The sequence below is a fragment of the Thamnophis elegans genome, chromosome 8 (assembly GCF_009769535.1).
Source record: "Thamnophis elegans isolate rThaEle1 chromosome 8, rThaEle1.pri, whole genome shotgun sequence".
Taxonomy (NCBI): domain Eukaryota; kingdom Metazoa; phylum Chordata; class Lepidosauria; order Squamata; family Colubridae; genus Thamnophis; species Thamnophis elegans.
In genome coordinates, this window is record NC_045548.1 from 36,118,841 (window position 1) to 36,140,989 (window position 22,149).

At 38.4% G+C, this 22,149-nt stretch overlaps 1 protein-coding gene across 6 annotated transcripts in view; it reads left to right on the top strand.

Moving 5' to 3' along the window:
- SPIDR (scaffold protein involved in DNA repair) overlaps positions 1–22,149 on the top strand; it is a 247,544-nt gene that overhangs the window by 86,441 nt on the left and 138,954 nt on the right. For all 6 annotated transcript variants that reach the window (XM_032222617.1, XM_032222619.1, XM_032222620.1 and 3 more), the window contains exons 6-8: positions 112–353; positions 1,914–2,014; positions 16,496–16,715. In XM_032222617.1, the coding sequence (XP_032078508.1) occupies positions 112–353; positions 1,914–2,014; positions 16,496–16,715 (563 nt within the window). The remainder of the gene's footprint in view (positions 1–111; positions 354–1,913; positions 2,015–16,495; positions 16,716–22,149) is intronic.

Genomic DNA, 22,149 nt, shown 5'->3' on the forward strand with positions numbered 1-22,149 from the left:
GTGATGAATTTTTTTGTTTCCATGATTGTAAATCTTTATTGGTTAGTTACATTAATTCATTAGCTTCTTTAAATAGATGTTTTTTTTTCTATCTTGACAATTTCTCCTCAGATTTCAGAATATTCATCAGATGATGACAATTTTGAAGGAAGCAATGTAGAAACAGAAGCTACTAATTTAGCATTTCCTAAAAAGTTCCAGTTCTGTTTTGGAGTAGGGTTTGAAACAGACACAGGAAGATCAGCCACTGACTGGCTAAAATCTGCTCAGACCTTTCTACAAACTCCTAAGAAAAAAATAGAAAAAAGTTTGAAGACTCCAGAAGATTCTGCAAAAAAAAGAAAATTGCTGAGGTATGCATCAGTTGTTTAAAGTAACTACATTAATTTTAGAGTTACCATATTTTTCGGACTATAAGATGCACCAGAGTATAAGATGCACCAGAGTATAAGATGCACTAAGATTTTGAAGATGTAAATTAAAAAAAAAGTTTTTGCCCTCCCCAGCCCCCAGAGCACTCTGCAGGCCTCCCAAGTCCTCTGCACACCCCTTTTTTTTTTTGCAAAAAACAGGTCATGCAGAGAGTTTGGAAGGCCTGCAGAGTGCTCCTGGGGGCTTGGGAGGGTAAAAACATCCCCATTTTTGTGAAACATGGTTCTGTTTTCACTCATTTTTGCCCTCCCCAGGAGCATTCTACAGGCCTCCCAAATCTTCTGCATGCCTCATTTTTTTTTTTTGCAAAACAGGGCATGTATTTTGTTCATTTTTGCCTTCCCCAGTCCTCGGGAGCACTTTGCAGGCCTCTCAAACCCTCTGCATGTCCATTTTTGCAAAAAAATGGGATGCAGGCTTTTGGGAGACCAAAAATGCTGTATTCAGTGTATAAGACGCACCTGGATTTTCATTCTCTTTTTTTTTTGGGGGGGGGAAGGTGCGTCTTACACTCTGAAAAATACAGTATATTTTTGAAACCTTAAAATTTAAAAATGTGAAAATCTTAATATTTTCCCCTAATGTTTGCAACTTTGCAATTCCAATCTCCAATCATGAGCAGCACATCTTACTTGTATGTCGATTTCAAACTGTACTTAATCATAGAAATCAACATTCTCTTCTTCTTTTGCATTGGTAGTTAGAGCATAAACTTGAAACGTTGTCTTAATAAAAATACTCCAGAACTTATAATACAATATTTCACTTAAATATGACAATCAAGCAAAAGCCTTTAATGTGGCTTCAATACAGATTTTTCTTCACAAATGTAATTTAAAATAGGATCACAGCTGAAAATTGATGTTTAAGAAGTGAATTATTAGTTATTAAATCATGCAACTGACTGAGAGCAATTCTTGTTCTTAGCTTCGAGAGTATTGAATATTATTTGCAAATAAGTAAGTTTCAGAATTGCTTTTAATAACATTGTTTTGAAGGCTGTTCCCTTCACAAATACGGAACTTTTTCAGCTATGGACAATTTTCGGACTACAGAAAGTGCACACTTGACCTAGCTTATGAAATGAATCATGAGGTCAAGTATGCACAAGGAGTATTTTGGGACACATTCCTTACCAGTGGTCACTTGTCTTCCAGTAATATGCTGTAGGGCAATGGTCAAAAATACACTTGTGTTGATTGAAATTACACTCTTCAGGTGCAACATTATTCTGACCCAAAGAGTATTCTTGTATTCTTATTATTTTTATTCCAGGAATTTAAAGAACTGTATATTGAAACTGCTTATATTAAATGTAGGATTGATTACACACACTCTCTATGAATCTATTCACATATCTATTTTTGCAATATTCTTCTGTTGCTAAGAACTCCAGAAATTGTGTGTTGCATTTATTTAACAAAGCCTTGAGAAAATCAGTGAATTTTGAGAATTTGAAAAGTAATTTCTTTTGTCTCTAGGAGGGGGCTAGCAGAGAGATTGAATAGACTTCAAAATAGAAAGAGATCCGCAGTAAACTTTTGGAGGTATCAATATACCTCTCACCATGATATAGTTTCAGGTAAGAACTATAATATTTTACTATGATTTGGAAGAATATAATTTTTAAACAATTTTTAATTATATTGATATGACTTTGTAACTGTACGATTTCAAGGCTTGAGGATCATAATATGCTTATCACCCAGAGTCCTCTATGAGGGAGATAGGTGTTTAAGAAGTTTGATATATAAATATTTTGTGTTACCTCTTAAAGGAAAAAACATGAAGATCTTATATTTATTTACACTCAGTGATGTCTTTGCAACATATATGTTTGGTGGCTTTTAAATGTTAATTGTAAACATTACTAATTATCCTAAGTCTCTTAGAATACAGTGCAAAAATAGATTAAATGGCAAGTATATGAACCTGAGTATATCCAACATGCTACTTTGGAGCTACAGAGTCATGGGAATTTGCTATAATGCCTTGCCCAAAATGTGTTGGCCATTGCTGTAATGAATTCAAGTGTAATCTGGATCAGTTACAATCTACCTTTTCCAGAGTTGCCTTGATACCCTGGGTTGAACCTTCTATCTTTGTGTTCCCATGTAACTTTATGACAAACAAACTGGATCTATTATGCAAATATGTGCAAACCATCTCAGCCAGGATTTTTTGTTTCATCAGTTATTGTTGACTGGTTGCAATATTGTTAACACATGGTTTCTTTTTCACGATGATCTACCACTATACTGCCAAATACTCCTAGAAGATTTCCAGTTTTTAATCTCTGGTTACAGAAGCATTCGTGATTTAGCCTAATATAGCAGGACTGATAATACTACTGACTGAAACATTTTCAATCTTGTGTTTTAATACTTTAAAAAAAATTGTGGTCACTGACCAGAATTACAAACAAACACATTTTACAAATAAAAGTAAAAATCAAACAAGATAAAACATTATAATTGGTGGTAGCTTTGTCAGTGGATAATCAAAGTGTGCCTGATTTTACAGGCAGTATAATAAATTTTTGCTATGTTCAAGGAGACTAAATCTGATGTGAAACTGTATCAGATCAGATCGGAATTTCTCAGGTGTTTTACCAGATAAGGAATTATAAGGTCCGTTCTTGAGTCTTTGTAAAGTGTTGCAGTACAACAGGACACGAACTGAAGTTTCAACAGTCCCTTGTCCACAGGCGACTGTGGTACAGTCTCAGCTCATAGTTTTTTTTCGTGACCCGTCAAAACCCGATTAAACCGCGTCGCTGACGTCATCAACAGGGCGACAACAGCCAGCACGGAGAAAGAAGGGCGCTTTAAATAGCGCTTTGAAAGCAAGCCGATTCAACTTAAGGTAAGGGTTAGGTTTAGGGTTAGCTTTAGGGTTAGGTTTAGGGTTAGGTTAAGGGTTAGGGTTAGGGTTAGGGTTAGGTTAAGGGTTAGGGTTAGGGTTAGGGTTAGGATTAGGTTTAGGGTTAGGTTAAGGGTTAGGTTTAGGGTTAGGTTTAGGGTTAGGTTTAGGGTTAGGTTTAGGATTAGGTTTAGGGGGGTTGGGTTTAGGTTTAGAGGTTAATTTTAGGTTTAGGGTTTACAGCGTGCTTCTGTCTCCGTGCTGTTGTCGCCCTGTTGATGACGTCAGCGACGCAGTTTAGTCGGACGCCGTTTAGTCGAGCGCAGTTTTGTGGTGGCACCGTTTTTTTTTTCATCAGCCCCCTAAAACTGATGTGTAGAGAGCATTGAAATATGCTAAAGTTAGTACTTTTCAGAATTTGGAATGAATTATGTGATGCAAATAACTTGTTGGTTTGTAAAAAAAAAAAGGTTTAACTGTGCAGAAAAATGTTCTTAGATAGACCATACTGATCCTGTTGGGCTTTCTGGTCTTTGAAATGTTGTTTAAATGCTCTGAGTGCAAACTCTTGAGTTTATTACTCTTCATTAGGAATGCATTGGAAAAGCTGAGATGCTGAAGTGTTTGTGAAATTTGTCCTGAACAATATTGGTTTGTAATTGTCCTCATTACGGAAATAACTCAGTCCTGTGGTAAATAACAATAACTTCAAACAATATGCCATGAATCAGATCCCTGAATCAATGGTTGCCTTCCCTTCCTCCTTCCTTAATACTACATGTAGGAAGCAAGTGGTTACCCGAAATATATCCCTTAGGAATATATACTGCTCAAAAAAATAAAGGGAACACTTAAACAACACAATGTAACGCTAAGTCAATCACACATCTGTGAAATCAAACTGTCCAGTTAGGTATCAACACTGATTGACAATCAATTTCACATGCTGTTGTGCACATGGAATAGACAACAGGTGGAAAATATAGGCAGTTAGCAAGACATCCCCAATAAAGGAATGGATCTGCAGGTGGTGACCACAGACCACTTCTCAGTTCCTATGCTTTCTGGCTGATGCTTTGGTCACTTTTGAATGCTGGCAGTGCTTTCACTCCAGTGGTAGTGTGAGACGGAGTCTACAACCCACACAAGTGGCTCAGATAGTGCAGCTCATCCAGGATGGCACATCAATGCGAGCTGTGGCAAGAAGGTTTGCTGTGTCTGTCAGCGTAGTGTCCAGAGCATGGAGGCGCTACAAGGAGACAGGCCAGTACATCAGATGTGGAGGAGGCCGTAGGAGGGCAACATCCCAGCATTAGGACTGCCTTTGTGCAAGGAGGGACAGGAGGAGCACTGCCAGAGCCCTGCAAAATGACCTCCAGTGGGCCACAAATGTGCATGTGGCTACTCAAACACTCAGAAGCAGATTCCATGAGGGTGGTATGAGGGCCCGACGTCCACAGGGGGGGTTGTGCTTACAGCCCAACACCGTGCAGGACGTTTGGCATTTGCCAGACAACATCAAGATTGGGAAATTCGTCACTGGTGCCCTGTGCTCTTCACAGATGAAAGCAGGTCCACACTGAGCACATGTGACAGACGTGACAGGGTCTGGAGACGCCGTGGAGAACGTTCTGCTGCCTGCAACATCCTCCAGCAAGACCGGTTTGGCAATGGGTCAGTAATGGTGTGTGGTGGCATTTCTTTAGGGGGCCGCACAGCTCTCCATGTGCTCGCCAGAGATAGCATGACTGCCATTATGTACTGAGATGAGATCCTCAGACCCCTTGTGAGACCATATGCTGGTGTGGTTGGCCCTGGGTTCCTCCTCATGCAAGACAATGCTAGACCTCATGTGGCTGGAGTGTGTCAGCGGTTCCTACAAGACGAAGGCATTGATGCTATGGACTGGCCCGCCCCATCCACAGACCTGAATCCAATTGAGCACATCTGGGACATCATGTCTCGCTCCATCCACCAACGCCATGTTGCACCACAGACTGTCCAGGAGTTGGGAGATGCTTTAGTCCAGGTGTGGGAGGAGACCATCTGCCACCTCATCAGGAGCATGCCCAGGCATTGTAGGGAGGTCATACAGGCACGTGGAGGCCACACACACCACTGAGCCTCATTTTGACTTCTTTTAAGGACATTACATCAAAGTTGGATCAGCCTGTAGTGTTTTTGTCCACTTTAATTTTGAGTGTAACTCCAAATACAGACCTCCATGGGTTGCTAAACTTGATTTCCATTGATAATTTTTGTGTGATTTTGTTGTCAGCACATTCAACTATGTAATGAACAAAGTATTTAATAAGAATATTTCATTCATTCAGATCTAGGATGTCTTATTTTTGTGTTCCCTTTATTTTTTTGAGCAGAGTAGAAATGGGCACTTTCAAGAGCACTATGAAGTATAAGGTCATAGCTGGGTACCAAAAAGTAGTTGTGCACAAGTCTTAGCTGAATATAATTTCAGTGCTTCTGGGATTTATTGTGTTCCTCTGGTGAAGTGAAAAGACTGAATAATGGCTGCTATTTTGAAATAATGGAAAAAATTTGTTGCTCAGATTTTAGATTTTGGCAGTGGTTTGCTCTCCAACTAAATTGTTTCAATTTAGTTTCTGAATGTTTTGTTACCAGACTAGGTAACATTATCAGCAGGATTGTCTTGTCCTATTCTCCTTAGCTTATAAATGTCTTGTGTGCCAGTGTGTTCAATTGGTTGTTTGGTTGTTTGGTTGTTTGGAGCTATATTTAAATTCTGAGCAATGGATTGATTCTTTTGTTGATTGGTTGTTTGAATGGTCTGGTTCTTATATATGCTGGATCTGGGCCAATATGTTTGTTAATTTTGCTCCTTTGGTAAAATACCAGGCCTCAACAAAGTAATGTGCATGGTGTGAAAACAAAGGCAAGACCCTTATTTCTCAAGTAAGTTCGGTATACTTGCTTGTGAAATCTCTTACACTCTTCTTGAATGGGATGGCAGCTTCAGTAATCTTTACAAATCATTGTTGATACTCCCCATGATCTGCTGCTGGATAAAACGTGGAGCAAACCAAACAGCCCTACTTGCTCCCAGCTTCCTCCCTCTACTGAAGAGGTAGCAAAAAAGAGATAATATTAACCTTTTGCCATAAGCAGTAGATGAGTAAATAAAAACATTGGTGACAGCACCAATGTCCTCTCCCCCCCTCCCCATGGTGCTTATTGCAATAGTGAAATATCATAGATATCAAAAACTATCTTGATCTTCATGAGCCAGATTTTCTCCTTTTTTTTTGTATTTAGAGTTGGATGGTCTACGCGGTATTTTAATGACTATGGACAGCAGTTTTTGTAGCTGGCTTCTTTGCTAAAGATGGAGATTAGGATTGCTTGCTTTGTGAATGTGATATTGTCTTGCTTCCATGTGCTTGGTATTTGTTCTGAAGTACAGAACAACTGAATTAGGAAGTGCAATTGTCATAATAAAGAGTCATCTTAAGACTTCAGTGCTTCTGCTATGATCTCATCACATCCAACAATTTTGTTTTACTTAAATAGTAGTATATCTGCTTTGATGTCCACAGTTTTGGAAGCTCCTCTGGTACTAGTTCATCAAGAAGGTGTAACCCTAACCCATGAAAGAAGATTAGAAATCCTTTTGGATTATATACAAAAGTTAATAAAAAAGTATTAAGTTAGATACAGTTAAGTTTTGATTATTGGGGTAAAATGTTATGAAACGGGATATAGTCAAATAAAGGAGGGATAATGATGACAACACACAGACACACATATATGTATATGTATAATATAAGGAAACTAGATGAAAATTGCTAACAGCGATTTGGAAAGGAGGATTAGAAAAGTCTGTTATTAAATATTATGGATGTTTAGCTGGAATAGGACATAAGGATTCAGTGTTATTGGAGGATTTTAGAAATATTAAATGAAATGCCAGTATGTGGTTATGTATTAAATTTCAGTATATTTTATGATGAAGGCCGTTTAAATAATTATAGTCAAATATAAATGCAAGTATAAGGGTAACGTATAAATATTTGAGTTAAAATACTTGAGTTAATATGAATTATGCTTGATGACTGTGGAAGAGATGCACGAAAACCTTTTGTAACCAACTGATATACTTTCTACAGTATGTAAAGAAGGAAGATTTTATGTGTTGTGTTTGTTTTGAAAATAAAAAAAATAAATTAAAAAAAAAAAGAGAAGGTGTAAGTTGTGGAGTGGTTCTACAGGTGGGTATATCAGATTCTTTGTGATTATATAGCTGGTGGAAATGTTCGTTCCATCATTTCAAACTTCAGTAATGCAACTTCAGAAAGGTATCATGGGCATTGTGAATGTGGCCACTGATATGCATACAATCCCAAAGATGTCACAACAAGATAGGTATTGTCCAGCAACATGTCCATTGATTGGTAACTTTTTGCTGTTCTGCAACAGCATTATCACAGTACCTTATTTGTTCCAATTGCAGATGATGGCAGATGGCATGGTGGACTTGTTGGTATTATCAAATATATTACATATTTACATTTGATTAACAGAAGAAGAAAATATGGGAGGAGGGATGGGCCAGAGGATAGTCAATGGGCAAAAGAGTATAAGTTTCTAGGTTAGCTATCACATTTTTAAAAAAATTCTGGATTTTCTTCTCCCTCTCAAAAAAGAGTAAAAATGTAGATTTACGTTGTACTCCCATATTAATGATAGGATATAAGACTGATCTACAATTCCTTAAACCAGAATTTTCTTCTTTCTGAAATTATCTGTACTTTAAGAAGTTTCAGATAGTCGTGTCTTTGAGTTCTATGAAGTTCTTTTTTATTTGTGAATCTGATACGTTGCACAGGCTTTCTCTGTATGACCAAGATCCAACTCTGAAATGTGCATGCTCTTTGTTTAAAGAAGTACAAAAAGGACAATGCCATTTGGCTGCTTCTTTTGCATGAAAGCCTGCATTTTAGAGGTGCAATAATTCCCATACTCCATTTAGATTATTTTTATTGATGACTATTTAATTGCCTCCCTCCAATATCTTAATAACATGATATTTTATAATTGCTGTCAATTTCAGTGAATGCTAGAAGTAAATAGTTTAGAGTTCCAGAGAATGGCAGATTTCCAGTGTTCCTTTCGTAACCTCTGATCACCTCATTTTTTTTGTCATTTAGAAAAATTATACTTTGTCTCTTTCTGTGTAAGGCACATACAAACACATTTGTTAATTAGAAGCCCTTACAATAGTCCAAGAGATGTGTTTAAAAGAAGCTAGAAAATACGTATCAATATCTTTATCTTAAATCATAGACTTCCAAATAGGATTATATGCCTGTGGTTTTTTTTCACATTTGAAAAAGTTTTTTTCCACATCTTATTTGGGGAAAGTAAAGTGCTAGTTAAGTAAAAGTAAACATTTTTCAAGTCTAAGCTTTTATGATTAGGCTTGAAGTAGCACTTACTTAAGTTTGTACAATGTGTGTACACTCCCCTTTTTTCTCTCTGGTTTGAGTCATTGGTTTTATGTTTAAAAAGCTTCTCTTGCCAGATGTCTTCTGGCTTAGTTGGTACACCTGTGCACAAGTATCTGTAACCTCCTTCAACAGAAAATAAGAACAATGAAAGAATGTTGTTATATAATTGATAAGCTTTGCAGACTTAACAGGATTATATTTTTGGAAAGAAACCATCCTAAATGTTCAGCATAGAAAAGTTCTAAGGAACAATTTCTATAGGGAAGATAATTTAAGAAGTACCCACATTTTTTTCCTGCTGGGCTTTTCTTGGGACTTTCCCAAATATTGACCTTTTGGTCATCTGGCTTTCCCAAAGGTTCCTTCATTCTCCCAGGGAAAGAAGTGTGTGCAGAACAAGAGAAAGAATAAAATAGACAATGACATTATGACATTTAAAATCACATACTTTCACAAATGCAACATTTGTTGTTTCAACTTGATGCATATTTCTTTTTTGTGTTCTTGTGGAAATGGAATAATATCAAATCTAATGAAGTTTTTTTAAAGGAAAAGGAAAAGAAAAACAACATCAGAAATGAGGGAGAAATCCATAGAGGTGAAGAGGGATAAAAATGATGAGTGAATAAGGAAACAAATCAGAACATTGGAGAAAAACAAAACCACCAGATAAAGATTATATGAAGGCATCACTGAAATGGACAGTGGTTTTGATGGAATCACTGTAAATGATATGGGAATGTCCTCTCTTTTAATTTTAAAAATCTATTTCTTTGACTATGAAAAGGCCTTCAGTTATGTCAGTCATTCAAGTTATAATGCCTTTAGAAAATAGGAATTCCAGAATATCTCATTATCCTCATACACATCTGCCATTCTCTGGAACACTAAATTATTTACTTCTAGCTTCCACTGAATTAATAATATCTATATATCCATTGATCATGGGCAGTGAGCATTCCATTCATTGAAAATGGACATTGCTTTTTTTTTTTTTTGCCAAGATCTAAATCTGCTCTGAAGAAGCCAACAGCACAATTAGTCATGTCAAGTCATGTTCATTGTCTCATATTGTATTGTCTGGAAGTGATTTGATGAATTTCAGGTCTTTATAAAATTAATTAACATAATTCCTGTTTCGTTTGAATGATAGAATTTAACATAATGAAATTATTTCAAATGGTAAGTGGCATTGTAGTTATTTATACTGTTTCATTTTTAGAGATATGACTTTGAGATTAAGTAACATGTGAAACAAAAGAACTGTGCATTTGTTATACTGGGGAACAACATCCAATTGTTTAAAATCAGATTGTATATTTTTGATTTGATTTTTTAATAATTGGTAGATAATTTGCTTTATTAAAAACTTGAAGTGAATTAATAAATGAACTGTAATTCAAACTAAAATATCCACAGATAAATACATTTTGTCAGAATTCAGGTACATAATCTGGCTGAGAGAATATCTATAATATAATACTATGTAGGATAACTCTGGTTGTACAGGTAGTCCTCGATTTACAACAGTTCATTTAGTGACTGTTCGAAGTTACAATGGCACTGAAAAAAGTGACTTATGACCATTTTCACACTTATGACCATTGCGGCATTCCCCATGGTCATATGATCAAAATTCAGATGTTTGGCAAGTGACTCATATTTATGATGGTTGCACTGCCTCTAGGGTCATGTGATCACTTTTGTAACCACCTGGCAAGCAAAGTCAATGTAGAAGCCAAATTCACTTAACAACCGTGTTACTAACTTAACAACAACAGTAATTCACTCAACAACTGTGACAAGAAAGGTTGTAAAATGGGGTAAAACTTAACAAATGTTTCACTTAGCAACAGAAATCTTGGGCTTCAGAAGAAAGGTTTCTGATGGTTCCTTTTTATGTATTTGGAGAAATTGAAGATAAAAGAATTTGAGCTTCTTTCCGAAGAGGAGCAGCAAATCGATGCCATATTCATCGAGTTTATGTTAAAGCTCTATAATGACCCACTCTGAACCCAATAAGGGCTCTGAATGTCATTTTCAGAGTGAAAGAAAGACCTCCAAAATGCTTGCCAAGATTAGAAGCCAAGAATTTGTCATCAGTCAGATCATCTGATTGATAATCACAACATGAGGAACTAGAGGGTAAGCTGTTCTGAATCCTCAGTTGCTCTCTAGAACCTTTAGTTGCTAGAACAGGGAAACATTTGATAGCTTACATCAGTTGAATCTTCCTTCTTTCCTTCCTTCCCTCCCTCCGTCTCTCCCCTTCTCTTACATTGATTCTTACCTCAAAATCTAATAGAATCCAGGTCTACTCATTCAGCAGTATAATAAAACTAGCTCTCAACTATACATATAGGGCCAAAACAATATGTGTCTATAAAATATAGCTTATAGTGAGAGGAGAAAATTCCATTCATTTCTTTTCATTGGAAAGAGCAATGTCTTGTATTTCAGCTTAAATATCACTTTTCGCTAGAAAGGCAGCAGTTCCTTATAAAACACCATCTATTAGTTAAGTTCTCTGGTTCCCAATTATGGAGGATACTTTGCCTTTCTCAGTCATTTCTGTTATGAATGCACATAGTTGTTTGATTGCAAGAACCCTGGCTCATAGTTATTAAAAAAAATACCAAGATGACAGTAGCTGGCCATTTTTTCTGGCTGCTTTTGATACCACAACAATTTCTCATTAGAGCATATGTCAACTTCTCAGAGGATATAATTTAGAAGTCCAGAATGTTATTGCTGCAGTTATTTGGCAATAGCATGTCCTTCCTCAGAGGTGCAAAGACAGATGCTCACTTCCTGCATTCGGAAAGGGAAAAAAATACTATATGGATGATGTAAAACTAATAGTAAACATAGTAGAATAAGGGAGAAGGGGCAGAGTTAAGAGCTCTATTTTGGATTCTTCTTTTATAGCAGATTGGTGAAATATGTATGAGAGTTTCTGAGCCAAATAGGATCAAGTACAACAAATCTTTCTGAATGGATCAGATTCATACCAATTTGCTAATGGAAGTGTCAATTTTAGTTATTATTTCTAGGTTTCTCCATGGAAATTAGCTTTGTGTATGTTTCTTTGCTTCAATCTTTTGTCTGCTTGATATGGCTGGCACCATAGTACTTATAAGAGCTCTTTGATGTGTTGATTGTGAGGTACTGATTAGATGTTGTGCTGATTATAGCCATTTCTCTGTTTTTAATGCTGCTTTTTATTGATTTTTATATGTTTGTTATTTGGGTATTGTTTTAATTGCTGTGAGCTGCTAAGTGTCATTGACAGGAGATAAGCAGCTATCCAAAAATATGAATAAATTGAATAAATAAATTTAGCTAAATTGGATCATTTGACTGTACCTTGTCTGCATTCACCTGTTCATTATAATGTTTTCACCTGCCTTATCATCTGGATTTTGAGGATAAGACCTAAGGAATGGGAATATATATATATAGGAGAGAATGTTAGAATAGCTAAATGCAGCCTGAACCTGACATATATTCAAAATCAAGCAACTGCTGACTGCGGACTTAATTTAGAATGGTCTGCCTTTATATGTGCATACACACCCAAGCATACTTTTCCTGAAAGCTCTTAAGTCAATCAAGATATGAAATGTAAGCTGCCTCTGAGAAGGTAGAAACTAACTTGCAACTGCCAGTAAAACTGAGTTTGAGGTATAATTAATGTATGAATTTCTAAAAAAAAGTCTAGATGCTAAAAATTACTAGTCCCCAGTTTGCTATAATCTATTTTCCATAACTAATTAATTGTACCATTCAGTGCTATTCAACCAGAAGAGGAGTAGAGGACTGGACTGGACTCGATTCTAGAAATGAAGAAAACTTACTTCAAATCTAGTCATACAAACTGCCCTGTTTATCTTTTACTAGATATTTGAAAGATTGCTAATTCTTGTTTCTTGGAATGTGTACAAACCACAGAATTAGTGTTATTTTCAACTTAAAACAAAAACAGGAAATTTGGTTGAAGAGGAATCTTAAAACAGGAATCTTATGGGATATGTAAGGGAAGGCTGAATATGTTTTACCATCTCTCTCCCTTTGTCTTTCATGTGGGCTGCAGGTTAACCTACCAAATAATCTCTGCAGAGCCCTTAAAAAATGCCTTCAAGTCAGGTGGTTTGTTTTTTTAAACTTTGGCAACAAGTGTTTGCAGTTTCCCTGGCAGCATTTTCAGAAGGGATTTGCCATTATCTCTTTCCTGGGACTGAGATATAGTGACTGACCCAAGGTCATCAGCTGCTTTCATGCCTAAGGGCAGGATTAGAACTCAGAGTCTCACAGAGACTCTAGCCTGATGCCTTAACCACTACACCAAAATGTTAATCTCCACTTACTTGCTACAAATGGCCCTATCTTTTTCTTTAATCACTCCTGCCTGGATAAGGTGACCAGATATTCAGATTGGTTTGAGTGGGGGGGGGGGCTTGATTAAAAATTTTATACGGAGCAACAAAATTTTTCATACAATGCAAAAATAGTATTGTAATATTTTTTTATTTCAACATAACTACAATTTACAAATATAAATTGTAACTGTTGCCAAACATCAAAATTTTGATGACGTGACCATGAAAATGCTGCAATGATTGCTAAGTGTGAAAATGGTCACTAAGTGTGAAAAATGGTAATCAGTCACTTTTTTCAATGCCATTGTAACTTTGGTCACTATACCACCTTTCTTGCCACAGTTCTTAAGTGAATAACTGCAGGTGATAAGTTAGTAGCATAAGTGAATCTGGTTTCCTAATTTGACTTTTTCAAAAGGTGATTATATGACCCCAGGACACTGAAACTATCATAAATATGAATCTGTTGCCAAACATCACCATTTTGATCGCGTGACCATGAGGATGCTGCAACGGTCGCTAAGTGTGAAAATGATCGCTAAGTGTGAAAATGGTCATCAGTCACTTTTTTCAATGCCATTGTAACTTTGGTCACTATACCACCTTTCTTGCCACAGTTTTTAAGTGAATAACTGCAGCTGGTATTTTGTATTTTGGATAGAATCTTTTTTTAAATAGTCTAAGACAATTTAAAAAAAGAATCCACACAGAATAAATTGAAATAAAACATTTCAAAGTATTGTGCACAGAATTTATTTTGGATAGAATCTTTTTTAAATAGTCTAAGACAATTTAAAAAAAGAATCCACACAGAATAAATTGAAGTAAAACATTTCAAAGTATTGTGCATAGAATTTATTTTGGATAGAATCTTTTTTTAAATAGTCTAAGACAATTTAAAAAAAGAATCCACACAGAATAAAAATATTTTAAAAAATCCTATGCACAATAAATAAAATATTATTTTAAAATACATTAAAAAATAAAAGAAAAAAACCCAGTTCACTTACCAGTAGGCACAAGTGAGCATTCCAAGTCAATCCAGAATGATGTAGATACAAAGAACTGAGCAACTTAAAATGGTGAAATTAGTCAGGGAAATATTTTTCAAAGAAACTTTGCCACCATTTTTTCCGACCTCCAACCTCCGTGCCCCTCCCCTCTGGAAAATCCAGGAAGTAACACTCGTGGCTTCTCTAGCCAAGCATTTCCTGGAGCTCTATGGTACTTGGTCATTTTTTCTTATAAAATGAGGTAAAAGGGGCGCGGGTGGTGGTGGTCCGTTTTCTTGCTTTAATGTTTTAATATCTTCAATGAAAGTACTGAGACAGAGAGAGAGGTTAGTTAGGCAGAGTGTCTTTTGTCTTGCCCCGGTTAGGATTTCTTAAGCAAATCCACTGGGCTTTCAACATGAAGCCAGAAAATCGGGACTTTTTAAAAACGCAGCGGGACACGGGACAAATTGTTATAAAGCGTGACTGTCCCGCTGAAATCGGGACATCTGGTCACCTTATGCCTGGAACATGTTTTATATCTATCCCTAGTTCAAATATGTTTGATGGCACAGGCCAGCTGAAATTGACTGATTTCTGTGCATAATATTTTGCACATCCTTGCTTATTTTTTATTTTTCTAAATATAAGTTTAGACTTATTTTCAGATATGTATTATCTAGTGCTAAAAACAATGTGAGGGCTCAAATAAGCATATATGTATCCATGAAATGAACAGTATGCCAAGTATTTACATTCATTTTTCAAGTTAGTCATTCATACTTCACTTACTTAACTTCTTTAAATTGAAATCAGTTGTGGGGCTAATTGGAATTCTACCACTATAAATAAAGATTTGTATGCATATGTGTTTCCTTTATGTCTTACTTTTCATCCAAGAGCTCAAAGGTAACATAAATGTTCTCAATTTCCTCATTTTCTCCTCATAGCAAATTTGTAAAGGTTGTGGTGGTCTGTGTGTGTGTGAGTGAGTGAGTGTGTGTGTATGTGTGTGTGTGTGTGTGTGTTTGTGTGTGTGTGTGTGTGTGTGTGTGAGAGAGAGAGAGAGAGAGAGAGAGAAGGAAGCAGTGTTCAATGCTCAATATAGATGAGTGCAGACTTGCTTTGGTGAGCAGATGAGTTGCTCTGACCGTTTTGAATTTTTTGCAATACAAGTAAGATACAACAATCAGATTAGAAATGAGTAAGTAACATCAGGTGGATTTTTAAGTTTTAGATAGAGCTTTCTTCTATTCCATAGTGTATTTCTAGGTTTTACAATATTTCTCCCTCCACATTTGCCATGTAACCTTTTTTTTAATTCTAGGCAAGTATGTGAAAAGAATTGCCTTCCAGGCAAGAACTTAGCCTTGTGAGTTCCATGTAGAACCTAACTGATAGGGCAGCTGCAGTTTCAGGAACAGGTTTTCTTTGATGTTATGCTTTAAGCCCCTTCTTGGCTGTACTTTCTAGTTACTTAGAAATCCTGGTACACCGTATTCAAACATCACAGAAGATCTTCTCCAATGCTTTAATATTTAAAAGTGTCAAATGTGTTTTCTTGTTTTTCCTTTGTTGGACAGCTTTTTAAAATAAATATCTTCATTATGTTTCATACACAAATATTAAAATACAATCTAATATAAGGGGGAGAAAGGAGGGGAATAACAGGATACAGCTTTTAAATAAGAGCAAGCAAATACATTTTGTTGTCCATAGAAACTGTAGTCTGTTCTTCATATGATCAAGCAACTCACTAAAGTTGGTGTTTATAATAGTTCATGAAATATTCACAATGGATAAAATTATAGTGACACACTAGCTTTCCCTTGCTTTGGGATTTTATTGCATGATTTATGCAGTATTTTCTTTATTAGAAAATTTTCTTTCTACAAGGTAAGTAAGGATAACATCTTAGATGCTAACTTTTTTTGTAAGTGAGATTATGAGGCCTGCCGATTTAGCCTCAGTCTTTTGAGGAGTCTTGTTGTGATAGAAATACAGGAAATTGCCTCATAACTGCAAAAACTATGAGCCTATGAAAGTCTCTAGCACATGTTTTTCGTGCCAGTTTCTAACAAGCCAAATAATTGGAAATGTTTGGATAGCATTGTCTTAAATATAATTCCATTTTGTTATGACATTATTTAAAGTTTATTAAAAAGCACAAGAATAAACTGTTCTGTAACAGATAAAAGTTTTGTTTTACTGAAGAAACAAAGTGCAATTAGAAGAAGTCCATGCAAACTCATTTCTGATTTCTTATTTGTAGCTGAGAAGTTTTAGAAAATTTTCTTTTCATATGTTTTCATCAATTCTTAATTGTGTTTTATTGCTTAACTTCTAGGTGGCAAACCTGATGTATTAATTGTGAAGATCTTAGAAATGCATGAAGAATGCACTCTTTGCATAGCTATCTGTCATCAGTTGGGACGAATTTGTGATGATGGTTCTATCATAAAAGAAATTGTTGACATTCAACCAAAACTTAAAGTTCTTTTTGCAAAAGAAACAACAGCTCATTTGAAGGCAGTACCACAGGACGTCATATATATTCATCCTCCTTGGTAAGTACATAAAACATTCTCAACCAGTCATACCTTCAACCAATCATATCATAGCCAGTTTGGTCTAGTGATTAGGGTACCAGACTAGAAAGCAAGAGACTGAGTTCAAGTTCCGCCTTGGTCATGAAAGCCAACTGAGTGACCTTGGGCCAGTCATTCTCTCTCAGCCCAACTCACCTCACAGGGTTGTTGTTGTGAGAAAAATAGGAGGAAGAATATATGTTGAATATGTTCACCATGTTCTTTGTAAAAAAAAATAAAGATGGGATATAAAATAAATAAAAATACCTAAGGTTCCTTTAGTGTAGCTCTCTTTTAGAGGAGACCCAAATTTAAGTTAGGTTTTATTTATTTTTTATTCTAGTAATAATGTGGTTGCCTTTGTTGTCTCTTTCTTATGTTCCTGCATTTCGCTAAACGCTAATATACAGGAATGATTCAACCGTTAACATGTTTAATTTGCATTTGATTAAATGCATATAAGAGATTCTTGCAGGAAAAGAGCTTCACTATTATAGTGTTTTTGCTGATAATCATGCAGGATTAATGCTATATGCTAAAGACATTTATTCTTCATCTCATTTTATTCTGGTATGAGATGAACAGTACCTTGTTTTCCCCAATAAAAGGGAGGGGGGAGTTCCAAACAAAAGAAATCAAAGGAATTCTGTTGCCATTGTTTTTATAGAGCCCTTTGATATCTTCTATGCATTTTGAAAAGTTATAGGTATTTAAGCAGACAGTACAGATAAAAAAATATAAACATCCAAATCCCTACCATCAAAAAGAAAGTAAGTCCTTTTTACATTCCTGCTTTGAAGATTTTGTAAAAACAGAAAAAGTAAAAAGCTCTGATAAGGGAAAGATACTGAGCCATCCTACAATAAAATTCAACAAAATTCAAAGTCAGTTATGGCAGAAGCACTGCTGGAAAAAAGATGTAATAGGACAATCTGTAGATGATTACCCCTTTAAAGAACTGGAGATAATAAACTATTTTATATAGAGAAAAATGGAACAGCTTGCTTAGCTTCTGCCTAATATCATCATTCAAAATAAGATTTGACGTCCAAAGGTCTTATTTTAAAGCCGTTGTTTTTCCTCTACTTGAATTGGGAGCAATAATCAAATTAATCTTTTATCAAATATTTCATATTTATTGTAGTACTTGCTTGATAATCAAATCTTTAGAAATTTGGAGATTTAGAATTTTTTGGTATGGATGCTACTCAGAAACAAAGTCATTTCCTAACTTTTTAAAGCTTTTTTTTTTTTACCATAATATTGTTTTAAATGTTCATGTGACTTTATATATGATTTGTGCTTCATACCCTTTTCAGTATGGATTCAATCAATCAATCAATCAGTCAGTCAATCAATCAATCAATCAATCAATCAATCATAATAGAGCTGGAAAGGACCTTGGAGGTCTTCTAGTGTCTAGTCCAACCCCCTCCCAAGGATGGTCCAGACATTCCATCTCTTAGCCTGGGGGGTGAAATTATACGCCCCTCAGAGAGGGTCCGCAATTTGGGGGTCCTCCTGGATCCTCAGCTGACGTTAGAACATCATCTGTCGGCAGTGACCAGGGGGGCCTTTGCCCAGGTTCGACTGGTGCACCAGTTGCGACCCTATCTGGATCGGGAGGCCCTTCGGATGGTCACTCACACCCTCGTCACCTCAAGACTGGATTACTGTAATGCGCTCTACATGGGGCTGCCCCTGAAGAGTGTTCGAAGACTGCAGTTGGTCCAGAATGCAACCGCGTGAGCGATAATGGGTGTACCTAGGTCAATGTCGGCTGGTCAATGTCGGTTGGCGGCTCCCCGGGGTAGGACCTTCTCTGTTGCTGCCCCGGCCCTATGGAATGATCTCCCCATAGAGATCTGGACCCTTACTACTCTTCCGGCCTTCCGTAAAGCTACAAAGACCTGGCTGTTCCGGCAGGCCTCGGGCTGTTGATTATTATCCAGCCCCAATCTAAGCAGTATGCATGATGTGTAATTTTTAAGAATTGTATTTATTTTTAATTTTATATGCCCCTTGTCTTCTCTGTAAGCCGCCCAGAGTCCCTAGGGAGTGGGTGGCATACAAATGTCAATAAACCTAAACCTAAACCCCTGGTCAAGCAGGAGACCCTGCCTACACCATTTCAGATAGGTGGTTGTTCAGTCTTTCCTTAGAAATGATGAGGCATGTACAACTTTTGAAGGCAAGCTGTTCCACTGGATAATTGTCCTAACCGTTAGGAAGTTTCTCCTTAATTCCAAATTGCTTCTCTCCTTGATTAGTTTCCATCCATTGTTTCTTGTCTTGCCTTCTGGTGCTTTGGAAAATAAGTTAACCCCCTCTTCTTTCTGGTAGCTCTTTGCATAGCCAAACCCCACATTTAATAATGAAGTAGTAGCTAAAATTTAGCCCTATTAAAATATAAAATAATAAACACTTTGAATTAATTTGGCTAAGGGTAAATGTATAAATAATTATTGGCTTTTAATTTCCCACAGTAATGAATAATTATCTTCTACCTGTAATAATCCTTCATTTAAAAAGGCAAGTTTTCTATTTACAATGAATGTAACAATAAATGAAAACAGTTTTGGAGTTAAATGGGTTTAGAATAGATGCTAACTACAGAGAAAATAACATGACATTTTTATTAAAGGCAATATATTTTGGTACAAACTAGAAGAATCCCCCAGAGACTAGTTTGGGGCATTTGTTTTAAATTATCAGTAAATTTGGGGAGGAAATAAGGAATTAGCTGATTGCATTTGCTACTAATAATATGCTGGTGTGTTTTAATGTAGCTCAAAATCTACAGCAGTGGTTCCCAAAGTGGGCGGTACCGTCCCCTGGGGGTGGGTAGAATGGCTTAGGGGGTGCTAAGGGGCAAGGGGGGCGGCAGGGGGGCACTAAGAGGCAAGGGGGCGGCAGCGTAGTGCTGGAGGTGGCCCCATCTAGCGAGCCATTTAGAACCAGTTCGCTCACTTACCCCCGCTCATCCAGAAGCTGCTCGATCGCTCGCTCCCCCTCGCCCATCCGCACTGTGCTAGCCCTGCCCACCGCTCACTGATTGGCTGGCTCACCAATGGCCCTGCCCGCCTCTAAGAGCCCTATCTAAACCCAGCAGTGATGTGCAGTTAGGTGAGGCAGGTGAGGCAGAGCCTCACTGCTCTCATGAAAAGAAAAAAAATGTAAAAGGGAAAAGGCGAGTGTTGATGTGAGGCTAGCTAGCTGCTGCCTCACTGTGAATGACTGCCTAACGGTTTAAAAAAAGCCTCTTAAAAAGCACCCTCTACTATGAGGCAGGAGAACTGCATGCCTCATCTAGTCTGACTTTTTAGGTGTTTTATGATCGCTCAAACAGAGTTAAGCAAGGCTTAAAAGCCTAAAAAGTCCTGAGGTAGGTGAGGTACGGAATTCTCCTACCTCATAGTAGAGGGCACTCATTCTTCCTGTGACTCAACGCTACCCCTCTTCCCTTTTTCTTCCCTTCTCGCTTGCAATACAGTGACAATAAAGGGGGAGCGCAGAGATGTACCTTCATCTCTTCATTGATTTCCCTTTTTATGGGATGAGCCGGCTTCCTGCTTCTTTTATTTTCTGGAGGTCTCACTTCTTTCTCCATTTCTGCCATTTTTAATTTAATTTAATTTTTTTGTTTGGTGTGCGTCCGTGTGTGTGGGGGGGGGGGCACGCATGTATGTGTGTATATATCTACTTTGGTGGAGATGAAATGGCTGCTGGTATTATTTGGGAAAAAGCTTTCGGGGGAAGGTTGTGGAAAGGAAGGGCGGGAGGACGGGGGTGGCTTTTAGCGCTGATTTCTTTTTCCAGTGGAAGAGAGGGAGTGGTCACGTATGGGTATTCTCAAAGCCTGATTGGTCCAAAGACTGAGAGCAAACTTCTTAAATACTGCTGCCTTCCATTCTAGCCCAGTTTCCTCTCAGTCTTCTTGGTCCAAGTACTGTTGAGAATTGTTCTAGGTAGGAATTCTATTTGTTCCAATCTGATCTATTATTTGGTTTAATTGGGTATTTTAAAACATCCTAAATTCTAAATTCACAGCTGTGGCCCCAAGGGACAGTCCTCTGCCTCTGGCAGTCGGGGAGGACCCTGTGGGGCATCTAGCCTCCCCCCCGTGGGCCCGGAGCCTCAGCCCTGTCCCCGGGATTGCGGGGGGTGCCAGCTCCAGATTCAGCTGCAGGAGAGGCAGCTTTCCTTTGAGCGGACGGCAAGAGAAGCAGCTCCGGTGCCACGAGGTGCGCACGAGCTGCCCGCGGAGCCGCTGCTTGATCCGGGCGGCTGCTGCGTTTCTTTAACTGTTTGTAGCTGCTGCGAGGGGGCTTCTTGGGGGGGAGTGCATGCCTGGGTGCCGCATGCCCCCCCGACATTGCCTGAAGCGGCGTGGGCTCCTGGTAGCCCGGCAGGGCTGCTCGTGGCTGCCCTTGACCTCATTTCTTCTGCACAGAGTTCCGGCGGCCATTTTGTCTGCTGCCATGTGTGCAAGGCCCTTGCTCCGTTCTACATTGATTCGGGAGGCCGGGCCGGGGGCGTTTTTGGCCTAGTCCCTCCACACGAGTCCTCAATCCCAGGTTCCAGCGGGGCCTACAGAGGCTTGGAATCCTTCCTTCTTCATTTGGACATGTGAGTGGGGTAATGGAGAAAGGGTCGGAAATTCCCCAGGTCAGGTGATGGGCCCGGCGAGGGGTGAGGATGGTCTATTGCAGGGAGTCAAGCCAGGGGTTCCCCCCTAAGGCCTTTTGCTGCCCAGCACCCATCTAGGTCGTCCACAAGGGAGGAGGCCAGGTGGCACAAGGCCATTGAAAAGACCTTTGCCAGGGCATAAAGGTAGGCCAAGTCGGCCGGGCCTACATCCAGAGGCAGGGCCTGGTCACCGATCAGGCCCCTTTCTGTACACTCTTCACTTAGGGGGTTCAGCCCTTCTCCCTTGGCCTCCCCGGACAGGTCCCACTCCTATTCCAGGTGGAGGGGGTCTCCCTCTGCCTCTCCTTCGGTCTCTCCAGGTTTAACTAGGAGGAGTTCTGCAGATCCTTTGGAGGGTTCGTCCAGGGGACCTTGCCCTTTGCACAGGTTGGCTCCTCAGAGGCCTAGCTCTCCTTATGGAGACATGGAGGATTTGGAGCGTCTTCCTGAAGGTATCAAAAGACTTATTTCTGCAGCCATTTCGCAGGGCATCGCCCAGCAGGATAGAAGCTCCCACTCTTCTAGGCAAGGCGGTATGGGCCGTGCCCAGTATAGGGCATCTTCTCCATCCATGGTTAGCAAAGCTTTGGTCATGGGAGAGAAAAACCTGCAAGACATCGGTTTTTCGGAGGACGAGGATGCGGCTCCCCCCGATGCTCCCTCTTCTTCGGGTCTCTTTTCCCCAGCCATGTTCAAGACCCTCCTGAACAAGGCGAGGAAGACC